General features: G+C 59.0%; 1 protein-coding gene across 1 annotated transcript in view; it reads left to right on the plus strand.

Moving 5' to 3' along the window:
* Window positions 1-14,158, plus strand: part of PTPN14 (protein tyrosine phosphatase non-receptor type 14) — a 52,886-nt gene that overhangs the window by 8,819 nt on the left and 29,909 nt on the right. Inside the window, exons 2-3 of the mRNA XM_056110547.1 lie at window positions 4,601-4,797; window positions 10,083-10,252. Coding sequence (XP_055966522.1) covers window positions 4,601-4,797; window positions 10,083-10,252 — 367 coding nt within the window. The remainder of the gene's footprint in view (window positions 1-4,600; window positions 4,798-10,082; window positions 10,253-14,158) is intronic.

Raw genomic sequence — 14,158 nt, forward strand, 5'->3', positions numbered from 1 at the left:
CCCACACCTGGGGAAGTGGAGGCAGGAAACGGGAAGGAGGGAGACGGTGCCTTCTGCTCGGGGGAGTTCCCGGGGGCCTGGCCCTGCTCGGCTCGTGTGGCCAGGTGGGGACCTTGCAGGGAACTGGCTTTGGCAGAGGCACCAAGGTCTCCTGCTCTGTGGTGTAGACCTCCACCACTAAAGAGAACTGCTGGGTGAGAGCGTTGTGCATGTGTACTGCATGCATGTGTGTGCACATGTGCTTACGGTGTGTGGGCATGCATGGCCGGGACCCCAAGTCTGCTGCCGTTGAGACAGAACACAGTACGGCCGACGAAGGCCACTGGTGTGAGACCCAAGCAGCCTGCACCCCCACTGCGTGTGCCCCTCCTCGTGTCCGGGGGCTCCCGTGGTCCTGCCTGAGTGGGCATTGGGGGGCAGAGTGTGGACAGGGAGTGTGGATGGTTGGGGGGGGGGGGACGAGGGCATGTCCTTTCTGGCTCTGGGGAGGGCTCTGGCGACTCCTCCCAGGATCTCAGGCTTCGGCCTGCCTGGGGTCTCGGCCGCTTCCCCGAGCAGCTCCTCCGGAGGGCGGATGTGGGCTCTGTCACAGACTCCAGGGCCAGAATGTGCCACCCGCACCCCCCTCTGAACTCGCTGTCCCTGTCACCGCGACACCAAGACTTGGTCAGGCTCAGTCCTGGAGCACACGGAGTGGCCCCTGAGCACAGAGCCCAGCAGTCCCTGTCCTGGCCACACTGCTACGGTGGCGCCTGTCCCCCAGGAGACCTCCCGCCCCTGCGTGGAAAGCTCGGCTTCAGCCCTCTGACCTCGCACTCTCTCTCTCTGGCCCCGACCTCATTTATTTATTATTGGGGTTGGGGGCACACTTGGGAGTATTCAGGGCTTGATCTGGGGTCTGTGCTCAGAGGTCACTCGGGTTCCTACAGGGTGCCAGGTCAGCCGCACCAAGGCAAGCGCCTCAACACTAGACCTTCACTCTGGCCTTGAGAATACAACTTTTTTTTTGCTTTTTGGGTCACACCCGGCGATGCACAGGGGCTACTCCTGGCTCTGCACTCAGGAATTACTCCTGGCGGGGCTCAGGGGACCATATGGGATGCCTGGGATTCGAACCTGGGTTGGCCGCGTGCAAGGCAAATGCCCTACCCGCTGTGCTATCGCTCCAGCCCCCGAGAACCCAATTTTCTAAGCACAGTTTTAAGCTTGTATGAAACTGGAGAAGGGGTGCCTCGCTTGGTTCCCCGTGCCAATAACAGCCTCTTCCAGCCAGTTCTGCCTCCCCGCACCCAGCACCCTCCCCCTTCCTCAGTGCTCTCAAGCAAACCCAGATGAGTCCTCTCCCACTCTTGTGATGGGTGTGTTCTGAGTGCCAGGGGCCTTCAGTGAGCACATACAAACTGTGCTCGTGCTTCGTGTCTCCTCTGAGTGTGTGTGTGTGTGTGTGTGTGTGTGTGTGCGCGCGTGTGCTCGCACGCGCATGTGTAGGGGGGTCACCGCAAAGCAGGGGCTGGAAAGGAGTTTTTCCAGAGTTACGGGGTTTTGTCAGTGCACTCGTCTCCCAACCTGGCTCCTGCAGCCCCTGACCCCGGGGGTAGCCCCCGTTGGAAACCTCTGGTGCTCGTGGGCGCTCTTGGCTTTGGGGTGCAGAGCTCGTAGGCAGCCGAGCTGTTTCGGTGGCTCTGCTTGGCCTTCGTGGCTGGGGTGGGTCGTTTGGGGCCTGGGTGATGGCTCTCTGGCGGGAGCCTGCCCCAGCCGTCCCAGTCACACCTCAGCCCTGCGGAGCTGCACAAGTGTGAGCTCTGGCGAGCACTGCAGGGACTCCCCAAGTATAGCATGGCCCCCACCCGCTGAAAGCACAGAGTACCACCCCCGAGTGTCGCAGCAGCCACCTCCCTCCCGGGGACACGGGGGAGGTGGGGACAGCAGTGTATTATTGTCCGCCTTCCTGCCAGCTGGGTGGGGACCGGGCACTGACGTGGGCAGTTTCCAGTCGGCCTCGGGCCAGCTTTGTGGCTTCCCTGCTGCCTCCCCTGTGGCCATTCATGTCCTAGCCCTCCCCCTCTGCAGCGGCCGAGGGCGCAGGGCCAGGGGCTGTGGTGGGGGTCATGGGGTTCCAGGAGCAGGGCAGGAGATGGGAGTGGTCTTGGGGCCCGGGGCTTGAAAGAGAAGCACGTCCCCCAGCTCATGGCTTCTGCCTGCTTGCAGAGTGGTGGAGGCTGCATGTCGCCTTCACGTGGGTGGGGGTGGCCAGGACCGGGTGTGGTGCAACAGGTCGTGTGTGGGGCAGTGCTGCATGGTCAGCAAGTGCAGAGGTAGCCTGAGGACCCTCAGAGCTGTGAGGGTCACAGTGACACGAACAGCGGGATGGGGGGAGGACGTGAGACTGACCCCTCCCTACCCCACTTGGTGGCTGAGCCTGGGGTTTCTGTGCTGTGCTTTGGGAGACCCCCGTCCTTGTCTGCCCGTGATAGGCTGCGCGGATGGGATTCAGAGACAGCAGAGCATGCCAGTACAGCTTCGGAGCCGGGGCTCAAACCTGGGGCTCCAGCGCTCAGCTCTCTCCCAGGCTTCAGGCTCGAGGCAGTCCTTGGGAGAAGCTGCCAGGTAGATGCTCCGGTCTCGTTGAGTAGCCTGCTTCCATCCACAAAGCAAATGTGCTTCTGCTCCTGCAGCAGGAACTCTGAGAAGCCCGTCATCCACGTTAGAGCTCCTCTTCTGGAACTTTCCTCAGGAAGCCATGCCATGCTTTCCCGCATGGATATGGACTGCGGGCCGCAGCGTGGACCTGGCCAGGCGCGGCCAGGATGCCAGGCTTGGCTGCACAGCGGTGTGAGGTGTGCTGGGAGCCACTGGGCGGAATGCTGGGCACGTTTCAGAGGGAGGTGGCGGCTGTGGGCAAACAGGGCTCCGTGCCGAGCTCAGGGTGAGTCGGTGGTCTCAGGACACATCTGGAGAGGGTGCAGGGGAGCACAGAATGCGCTCCGACAAGAGGGGGTGTAAGTGGGAGGGCCTTCCTGGTGCCTACAGGGCGAGCAGGGCGCATCTGTGACATGTTCACGGGGGTCCAATGCCACTCTGTGGAGACCCACTTGGGAGCAGCGGGGGGAGACGGCCTTTGCCATGTGGTGTCCTCTGGGGGGACTGGCCGAGCTGTGGAGGTCTCAGGCTGCAGCGGGGCACCAAGACAGGCCTGCCTCACCGATTCTCTTCGCTTGTTTGGGGGCCACAGCCGACACTGCTCAGGACTGTCTCCTGCCTCAGTGCTTCAGCGACCCTCTGCGGTGCCAAGGTGCAAACCTGGTGGCTGCGTGCAGGGCCCATGTCACCCCCGCTGTGCTCTCTGGCTGGCTGTGGGTTCCACTCTCTGACCGAGGGCTCTTTTGTGCCCTGCTCCTTCCAGGTTCCCGTCAGATAACTGAATAACCTGGGAGGTCCGGGGCAGACTGTCTCCTGCCGGTGCCAGCCAGTTGTCCCTTTTTGTTCGCTGCAGCCCAGCTACCATGCTTTCCTCGGTGCCGCCTTCATGGCTCTGCACATACCGCACGGGCCCGCCCCAGCCCGAGTACCCAGCGCACAGCACAGGGGGATTTATTGAGACTTTTTTTTTTTAATCCCAGCCATCCTAAGCTCTGTTCAGGGGATCCGGGGGCCCAACCCCCCAAACTTGGCCAGCCAGAGTGGACACTTCAATACCTGGTCCTGAGGGGCTGGCAGGAGTGCAGGTATTGCCAGGGATCGAACCTGGGTCCCTCATTCAGCCCCCCTGACTCTGGACTGACTCCACGGCACTGTGCTCTGTGTGTGTGTGTGTGTGTGTGTGCATGTGTGTGCTTGCCTGTGTGTCCTTGTGTGTTCGCTTGCCTGTGTGTCCTTATGTGTTCATGTGCTGCTCTGAGGCCCTGGCCAGCAGAGGGCCATGTGCCAAGGAACCTTTTTGGGGGAGAGTGAGCTTTACTTGACAGTGCTCAGGGCTCACTCAGCTCTGTGCTCAGGGATCATCTTTGGTGGTGCTCAGGGGAACCATATGTGGTGTCAGGGATCAAACCAGGGCTGCAGCATTCAAGCCACATGTCCTACCCACTGTGCTATTGCTCTGCCCTTTCTTACACCTTCTCTGCCACTCCCTTCCCTGACAGGTTGCTCACAAGTCAAGCATAGAAAAGGTTCTTTCTTGTCCCACGGGTGGTCCACAGTGGCACACACACAATTAACAGTGGAATGCACACGGTTCACGTAGGTTGCATCCGTGGCTTCCATGCTTTCCTCTGCCACAGCCCAGCACTTCCGAGGGGGCTCTGTGGGCAGGTTGTCAGCTCTGTCCAATGGATCTGGTTCATCTTCACTTGCAGAACCAGGCAGGGGGGAAATGCCAGAACAGCGCCGAGCCCTGTTCACTGAAGCCACAGATGGAGCTTTCTGGAGCGTGCGGGTTGTGGGTCTGGAGGCTCAGGGCACACCGCGCCCACTGCTTTCCCACCAGTGACCTGGTCTACTCTTGCCTTCACAGCGCTGCTCCAGGGGTCCACGCCGGGCATGGACACAGCTTCCCGCTTTGGGAGGAGTCGGCTTGTCCGCTGCTGAGGCTCTTCTGTGCGAGGCGGTGGCCAGCCCCACGTCACCATGCCTTTCGGCCTGAAGCTCCGCCGGACACGGCGCTACAGTGTCCTGAGCAAGAACTGCTTTGTCACCCGCATCCGCCTGCTGGACAGCAGTGTTGTGGAGTGCACTCTCTCCGTGGACAGCACCGGCCAGGAGTGCCTGGAGGCTGTGGCCCAGAGGCTGGAGCTGCGGGAGGTAAGTGCAGGTGCACGTGTGTATGGTGCGGGCACATGTGTGTGCACTGGTGATGCACGCCTACACACGCGATGTGTGGGTGCATGTGTGTGCATGAGTGAAACAAGCACAGGTGTGCGGAGGAACATGTGATGTCTAACTGTTCATTTACATGCATTTGGGCCGTGTGAGCACACACGTGCACAGACATACATGACTGTGCGTGAGTGTGTGACGTGAGGGCGGCATGCACACGTGATGTGTCAGTGCATGCGTATATGCATGTATGGTGTGAATGTGCATGTGTGTGTGTGCATATGTGGGGTGAGTGCATGAGTATATATGTTATGTGTGCTTTCGTGTATATGCGGATATGTAGGGACACGCCTATGTAACCACATGTTTATATGATGTCACCATACTTGTGCTTTCATGCTGTGATGTGTATTCCTGTGGCACCTGCCCTGTGCTTCGGACACATGTGTTTGCACTAGTGTGCATGTGTACCCATGTGCGTGCTGGGCGCTGGGGGATGCAGCAGCCACTTGTCTCTTGGCTTTTACTCACGTTTAGAACAGTGGTCAGGTCATCGCGAAACTGAGTGGAAAAAGCAGAGCCCCACACCCTCCTTCCTCTGCCCTCCCAGGCCCCCCTCCCTGTGGAGGCACATGTGGTGCAGGGGGTAACCCTGGATGCGTCCTCAGCACCTGCTGTCTCTGTTCACATGACCCCACAGTTGGTGTCCTTCCAGGAGCTCTGGCGGGGGGTGATGACACCCATCCAGAGATGGGATTTGGGGTTTGGGTCTCGTTTCACAGTACGCTGATGGACCCTGACCTGGTCCTGGGTATGCAGCCAGGGAGGCTGAGGATGAATTGCTGCTCCCAGCGTCCCTGGAGATTGGCGAGCAGGACAGAACCTACACCAAAGTGGGGAAATAGGAAAGAAGATGGAATTGTCAGGGACAGCCGCGCTCCAGGCCTGGCCTGTGTGTTTCAGGGGAGGGTGTGGTTTGTGGGTGGGACCTGGCCATGACCGCCAAGAGGGGCCTGCCTTGGAGTCCAGTTCAGTCCCGCAGAACGAGGTTTCTGAGACGGGGGTCACAGAAACGGGCTCGTCCCCACAGTGCCCTGCCTTGTGGGGGTGCTCAGCAGATACTGCCCAGGAAGCCAGGGGGACCCTCACCCCCCATTGATCGGGTCCCCCAGGGCGCAGATTCTGGGTCGGATCTGCCCACCACTTTGGTCCCTGGAGTGGGCACCGAGAGACAGGGGTGTGGGGAGATGATTTGGGGGTGCTTTCACTCTTGTGCCACAGGGCGGGGCAGGTGGAGGCAAATCCCTCGTGCCCCCTAACTGGCCTCTGGTCATTGCTGCTGGGCCTGAGGCTGGAGATCATTCATTTCTGTTAATTCCTGTTTCCACCATGGGAAGGGCTGACTTCCTCTCAGGCCATCGGCTAGGGTGGAAACTGCACATTTACCGTATTAAGAGTGGCTAGTGTTCCCAAAGTCGCAGACTCCGTTTATTTTCCTTCTTCCTTTGGGAGCTGGTTTGGGGCTATCCCCGGCAGTGCTCAGGGGCTGCTCCAGGCTCTCTTTGGGCCACACTCATGTGGGGGACTGTGGTGCTGCGGACTGAACCAGGCTCAGCCAAGTGCCAGGCAAGTGCCTTACACATCCCCCCTAACTCCATATTGTCTCTCTGGTCCCGGAAGACACAGAATCTTAATATGCATTTGATCAGTGAAAACACTAGACATCGGGGGTATCTGTGCTTTGATTTGATGTGACCTTTCGGGAAGAGCTCTTGTCTGTGCAGTGCAGGGGTCTTCGCCCACTCTGCGCGTGGTCTTCCCTGGCCCTCAGGCCTCTTAGTGTAATGTGTAAAAATACAGTCCCTACACATGTGCATATACACACGAGCACACATCACATATACATATACGCACTGTGCTCACGTGCTCTGTGAGGAGATGACCACAACCCAGATGGGCCAAGGCTCCGCTGATGGTCAGAACTGGGCAGCCTTTGGACCTGGCTGGGAGTGCCATGGACATCTGACCTGCGCCCTGCTGGCGCTCAGGCCACATAGTTCCTGGGCACCCATGTCCGTTCTCCGGTGCCTACCCTGTGGAGCGCGTTGTTGCTCCGTCTTGCCCGTCTCCTCTCCTCGGGAGAGAGAGTGCTTTCTCTGGCTCGAGGCTCGGGTGTCACTCACCAAGCTCATCCCCACTCTGCCAGTAGGATCATGGAGCATGGAATTTGTCCCCCGAAATTGCCTGCAGATCAAAAGGGGGTTTGCAGCAAAGCGGGCCGTCCAGTGCAGCGCGGGCAGAGCGCCCCATCCCCACCCTGCCCCCGCCTGAGGCCTCCTCCCTGCGTTGCCTTCTTGGCTGCTATGGGTGACACCTCTCATTCCTCCGATGCACTCCCTGAGGCGGGTGTACGGTCTGCTCTTCTCTAGCCCCCTGATGCCCCCGGGGAGCGTCCCTGGCCTCCGGGTGCCCACCGCAGCTCCTGCTGCTGCAGAGAGCAGCTGGCTCCACACTCAGGCAACATGCTCCTGCTGCCTCTTTTCGGCACGGCCCCTGCCAGGCCTTGCCACCCCTCAGCGGCAGCACCGAGCCTGGATGCCAGTGTCTGTGCTGGCAACTCAGAGCTCCCGTCTTGTTTCTCCAATGTCAGGCTCCTTCCTGATTGCAGGGCCCTGGAGGGCATGTGGCTTCGTCCCTCCCACCCAGAGAGCTGGCTCTGTCTGGCCCTCAGAGCGAAGCCCAGCCATTCGGGTGCCACTGCCTGCCGCAGTGTGTCTTTGCGTGTCCTTGGCGTGCAGGGGCCAGATTCTGTCAGGAATTGATCACTGCTCCCCTTAGCCGTGTGGCACTCAGCACTCCACTGGAGCTGCTGGTAGTGAGTCCCCGAGGCCAGTGGAGCTGGGCTCTCCGCGGGGCTGGGGGTTCCATGGCTGAGTCAGAGACAGGGGGTGTGGGACAGGCTGACTCTGCCCCCATTCACTGCAGACTTGGGCCACATTGGAAAGGGACAGCAAGCAGGGGGCTGAGGAGCAGAGAAGGTCTTTCCCATCTGTGGGCTCTTTGGAGGGGAGAGAGAGAGACAGATGGAGACAGAGAGGCAAGGAGGATGCAGAGGGGAGGTGGGCATGGGAGAGAGGGCTTTGAGTGTCTCAGAGCAGGTGGCTGCAGTCCCGCAGCACCACACTGGTCCACCCCCTGACAGTAGGTCCTGCGAGAGTGTGCCAAGAAGGTTCTGCCACTCACTGCCTCCCTCTGACACGGGGAGTGGCCAGATCATGCTAGTGATGATGGCGAGGTTGGTGCAGTGATGACTGGGAGTGTTGCTGCTGATGGTGTTGGTGCTGATGAGGGTTTGGCGAGTGAGGGGATGGTTTGGAGGATGGCGATTGGCGCTGGTGGGTCCTGGTTGTGCTGAGGGTCTTGCTGATATGGGTGATGGCCATGGTGATGGTGTTGATAGAATTGGGATGTGGTAAGGAGAGTCTGGGTGGTGCTGGTCAGTGACAGCGACCGGAGCAGCAGAGTGACACCAGAGAGCCCTGTTCATGCAGCCCTTCACATGGACACTCACATCAACTCAGGATAACCCTCACAGAGCCACCATCCCTCACTCAAAGATGAGCAAAGGCCGAGGCTCTGGGGGTCTCAGGAACTTTCCAGGTTCCAAGACAGTGAATGCCGAGTGATGGACGAGGCTCCAGGGCCGCCTCCTTCCTCCTGGTGTTTTCTCGGCTCCCTCAGTCCTGCTAGAACCGCGAATGTGCCCACAGAGGCTGGGACATGTGTGGCAGGGCCGGGGACCAGTGAAACAGGCTGGCTGAGTTGGTGGCATCTTGACCCCGTGCCGTTCTCTGGGCATTCTGCCGCTTGAGAAAGGCACAGGTGCCAGTGTGGGCCTGCCTTTTGGAGTGTCGCGGAGAGCAGCCGAGCAGGTCAGCGGTCCTAGGAAAGTGGAGGTCCTTGGCACGATGCCATTCTGAATGTTCGCCGAAGACTTTTCATCGATGGGGGTCAATAGCATGAGACTAGGGGTCAACCACTAGGAAGTAAACAGAGTCAGAAGGGGAGTCATGATCGGAGCAAGATTAAGAAACATCGGTTTAGAACATCTGGTTCCGTGACTGTTGGTAGGCAAGGTCACATGTGGGGTTGTAGTCATGCAGAATCCAGACAGGTCCAGGTTTGGTCAGTTGGTGCTGGTCTGAGGTGCTGTTGGGGAAGGAGAGGCGGCCAGCCCGGGTGGGGACGTTGGCCTGCCCCAGGAACACTTTTGGAAATGAAGCATTGTCCTGGAAACGTTCTTCTGAGGCAGGATTCCAGGTGTACTGCCAAGCACTGGAGACTGTAATTGAAATATGAAAGAAGACTTCAAACACCGCCTTCTCTGGTTTTGGCGATTGTTGTGCTAATCGCAAAATCCTCACATGAATTAATGTAAAGACAGGATTGGGTGCATGAAAGTGCCTGTTTTAATCATTTAGTGTGTTCCAAAGGCAGCAACTGGTGGCTCCAAGTCCGAGGGTGAGTCTCTGACTTTCATCTGTCAAATCCCACCACAGTGGTCGAGGAGCACCCGGGAGGCAGCGTGGCAGCTGGGCGAGGAGCGCCCCCGCGTGCGAGCTAGAGTGGGCAAGGGATTCGCTGCCGCTCGTGCATGATAAAGAGGCTCAGGGCGGTGCAGCTGCAAGCCCTGCTCCTTGATTTTCTCTGCTCGACACAGATGCCTCGGTGTCGTGAGAGGCAGATAGCTCAGTTCCAGGTGGTGCCCGTTCAGAACCTGTTCACTGCTGCCCCGTGTTCAGCCATGTCCCCCGGCTGGGGTTCCTGACCCCTAGTTTAAGAAATCAGGCCTCCAAGGGCACGAGGGAAGGTTGGTCTTCCACTAAAACCTGGAGGTGGACCTCCTCGCCTGCAGAATGTTCAGTCTCAGAAAGAGGGGTGGCATGGTGGCAGGTGCCAGGACCCCGTTGGCTGATAGGAGAGGGTGTCAGGCAGCCTACAGGCCCTCAGGAAGTAGCCTGGGCCTGCAGGGCAGCAAGCAGCTCTAAACCCCTGCCTGTGCCACCCCCTCACCTAGTGGACGTGGTCGGAAGCCCCGTGGACAGATCAGTGGGCTGGTGATTCTGCCAGTCAAGCCAGGGCAGGGAAAGACGGGGGGGGGGGGGGGCACGGGTGTGGGCACGACAGTGTCCAGAGCAGGGCCTGGGCCTGTGTGGCCATAGCTGGAGGAAGCAGAGCTGACAACGCCTCTCCTCTCCCCTTGCCTCTAGACGCACTTCTTCGGCCTCTGGTTTCTCAGCAAGAGCCAACAGGCACGGTGGGTGGAGCTGGAGAAGCCACTGAAGAAACACCTGGACAAGTTTGCCAACGAGCCCCTGCTGTTCTTCGGGGTCATGTTCTATGTGCCCGACGTGTCCTGGCTCCAGCAGGAGGTCACGAGGTAAGCGCTGCCCTTCCCTCTGGTTCTGGTGAGTTTAGACCCATGGCAATCCCAGAGAAAGTGGATAAGCCCACTGATCAGGGGCATGTGTGTGAATACACACATGTCTTCGTATGTGTATGCACATGTGTGCAAGTCTGTGAGTGCATGTGTGCATGTGTGCGTGCACATGTGAGTGCACACATACATGTGTGCATGTGCATGTGTGTGCCTGTGTGTGGGGGGGAGGGGAGGCTAGTCTGCCCGTTGTTTGCGGCCTTGGCAGTGCCATTGGGGTCTGTATGGCTCACGACTGGGACTCTCCTGTCCTTGCTCAGCATTGCCTGGGAGTTCCGAGCCCAGTGGAATTCAGTGTTCGCAGGTGTTGATGGGAAAGTGTGTGCAGTTGACAAGCCGGATCAGGGGGCTTGGCCCTCTCTTCCCATGATGCATGGGCCCCCTCCCAAATCTCTGCAACAAAGTGGCCTCGTGCCAGGGTGGGGGCTGGGGGCGGGGTCTGGGTATCAGCCTCTTGCTGTGGCCTTCCTGCACATGACATGACATGACCCCACCATCTGTACATTGAGGGAGGTATTTGCGGTCACCTCTGATTCTGCGGCTTGAGGACACTGTGTTGTTGGCTTATTGGTAGGGTTTCTCGTTAAATTGTAGGGGTTTCCTTGCCCAGTGGGTGTTCCTGGGCATGCCTGCAGGGGACTGTGAGGCCTCTACTGTTTTCTGCCGCTGACCCACTTTACAGCTTCAGGACACTCTGGAAACAGGACTGGGGCCTGGCTGAGAGGAGCAGCAGTATCAGACTTGGCCTGGGCTGTTGTCTCCATGTGGAGTTTCGGAAACCAGGATGGGCTTCACGCGTATGTGCATGTCAGAGCGACTGACCCATGTGTCTGCAGACAGGCCCCATGGCCGGCACTTCCTTCGGCGGTCCAGGTGCTGCCTGCGTCCAGGCCTCTGTGTTCCAGTGGGGTGACTCCAAGAGGCTCCGACTCTGGACAGCTCATGGCCAGGTGCTGCTGTCCCTCCGTGCCATGCACAGTCCACTCTCCTGCCGCCCCAGGAGATGCCACCTGTAGCTCTGTGGCTCTGAGTCCCTTGGCCTGTGTGAAAAGCTCTTCTGCCCTCACAGCGTGGAGTGCTACCGTTGGCATGAGGTCACGTTCTGTTTGCTGTCCTGCTGCCTCTCCCCTTGGGCGCCGAGAAGGCAGGTCTGTGCCCTGGCTCCAGGACTTGGGGGCGGAACCAAGCCCTGCGCCGTGGGCCAGGCACCCAGAGTTGTTGCAACTCCTTTTTTCGTGCTGACCATTACAGACAAGTCAGCTGTGGCATATTTGGGGTCGCTTGTATGCATGTGTCCAGGCCAGTTAGTGGTTTCATGGGTGGCGTATGTGAGAATTGTTGGAGTGTGCTGGAAGGGCCCCCAGCAGTGCTGTGCCCCCAGCCTCCCCCTGCCCGCGGGCCTCTCCAAGCGAATACTTGCCTATAAATGCAGAACTGGTGCTCCTGGGATCAGCAGGGCTGTCCCAACTTAGCCAAGGCTGGACTTGGGGCCCAGGCCTGCCGGTACACTCTCTAGCTGCGAGTCTGTCTTGTGTGCCCAAGAAGGGACATTTGATGGGCATATCTCGGCATCGAAGAGAGCAGACAGCATGGGTGTTCTCCTGTTTGTGGGGCCTTGATCCTGTTTGGTTTGGGGATCACACTCTAGTGCTCGGGGCTTGTTCCTGGCTCTGTGCTCATGGGTCCCATCCAGCAGTGCTCAGTGGCCACCTACAGGGCTGGGGATTGCAGCTGAGTCTCGGTCCTTTGTCTCTGGCCTCTCTGGTGTGTGTGTGTGTGTGTGTGTGTGTGTGTGTGTGTGTGTTGAGATAGGCTGAGTCACTTCTGACTTTGTGCTCTTTATGCTCAGTCCCTGCAGTGGCCGGGAGGTGGGCACTTGGGGGTGGCCATGGCCAAGGCAGGCACCCCCACCACCATCTCTGGTCTCCACTCCCTTTGTCCGCCCCCACTCCGGTCTTGTCTGTCTGGAAACAGGCAACCTGTAGGGCCTGTTTAGGAGGCAGCAACTTCCAGGTAGAGGATTGATTAGTTGTGGTGTTGAAGAGCCCTTTTGGGCAGCTGACAGGGGTGGGGTCGGTGCAGGGCCTCAGTCTTCGTGCTGGGCAGTGAGTTCTGCGCTCACACGTGCTTCTGTGGGAGACACGGGGTCAAGCAGGCCGAGCCCTGTGCAAGGGGAGAAGGGAGAAGGGTGTCCCCAAGAGAGGCCGGAATGCTGGGTCGGTCCTGAGACCCTCTGGTACGTGGCTGGTGACAGAGGCCTAACGGATTCGGCCCATGACAGGCAGGGGTGAGCCCTGGCCCATCGTCCCCGGCACTCCTGAGGCCCCCACATCTAACATTAGCCCCTGGAGGATGACCCATCCCGGGCCAGGGTGAGTTCCTGGCCTTGCTGTTACCCACCCGCTTTGATGCCCCAGACCACATCAGATCCGTGAAGTACTGCAGGAGAGAACGCTGAGCACCACTAGGTGTGGCCCCCAAACTGAAAAAAAAATATTCAGAAAACCCCATGCACGCTCCATGTGCCCATATCTGAGTGTCGAACATTGCGTCCACCCTGCTGTCCCCCACCATCACTGCCGGCACTCTCCCTGGGGCTAGAGCCAGCCCCGTACTGGTCCACCTGCTCTTGCTCTCGGGACAGTGTGTATGTCTTGTCTGGGGGGGCAACCCTGTGTTCTGGGGCACCAGTCTCTGTGGACCCCCCGTCCACCCCCATGCCTTTGTTGGTCTCATTTCCACCAAGCCGGGGAATGAGTGAGCCCAGGGATCTGTATGATCAAAGAGGGGAAAGTAAATAAAAGCCTGCAGGGGAACAAAAATAAAAAATGTCACTATCTGTGCAAAAGACAGCAACGGGGGAGTGCCCTGGAAACCAATCTGCTCTGGACCTGAGTCAGTGGAAAACCCTGTGGAGATGAGATAAAACCAGAGGAATTTCCTCCAGCCTGGAGAAGCGCAGGGGCTCCCTCAGGGCCGGCTCTCGGGCCCCGCACTGAGGCACTGAGGAGAGAGTGAACCCTAAAACACAGCAGGGGGCTCCCCATTTCCCTTCTCTGGAGGGCTCAGCTGGTCCCACAAATGAGAGTGCTGCTTTTGCATCTCTCTGCCGGCCGCCTGCAGTGCCGTGCCTGGCGGTCTGAGTCTGAGACTTGGCCTCCCCCAGCCCCGAACTGGCACTTTCAGGAGCGTGGAATGCGCTTTCAGTGCCTGAGGTTGTGGTGATCATTCAGATCAGAACCAGTGCCCGAAAAGTGCAGGAAGAAACCAGATTTTAAAAGCAAGAGGCGTCATTGGTATTTCAGGAGGAGTTTGAGGTCCAGCTCACTCCTGACACCGGCTTGAAAGCAGGATTGGTGACAGGGGTGCGAAAATCGGCCAGACACAGAGTGGAGAGTCCAAGGTAAGGGGTTTGGCTTTGCATGCAGCCTCTGGTTCCATCCCTGCCGCCGTGCATGGCCCTCATGCACTGCCAGGAGCAGCGCTGGAGCACTGCCTGCTGTGACTGGAAGACACAAACCAGACCTTTGCCTGTCGGTGGCCTGTGTTCTCACGGAGGCGGATGGCTTTCGTGTGCCCACCGACACGGACGGTGCTTTCCAGACTCTGAGGGGGGAGCACTAAGAGGTGCTCTTGACCATTTTTGAAAATCATTTTTTGGTCTTGAAGATCCTTTGGGAGTAGACTTTTAATTTTCAGTGCCAAGTTTGGGGCGCCAGGGAGAGAAGTCGGGCTCTCCTGCAGGCAGAACCTGTGTGTGAAGCCTCTGGGCCCCATTGCTGCCTGTGCCATCATTCCTGATGAGCCCGTCCGCTGTCCCGGCAGACCTTGTGCTGGAGGCCTTCCTGC

This window comes from Sorex fumeus, unplaced genomic scaffold (genome assembly GCF_029834395.1).
Source record: "Sorex fumeus unplaced genomic scaffold, SorFum_2.1 ptg000010l, whole genome shotgun sequence".
Classification (NCBI taxonomy): Eukaryota; Metazoa; Chordata; class Mammalia; order Eulipotyphla; family Soricidae; genus Sorex; species Sorex fumeus.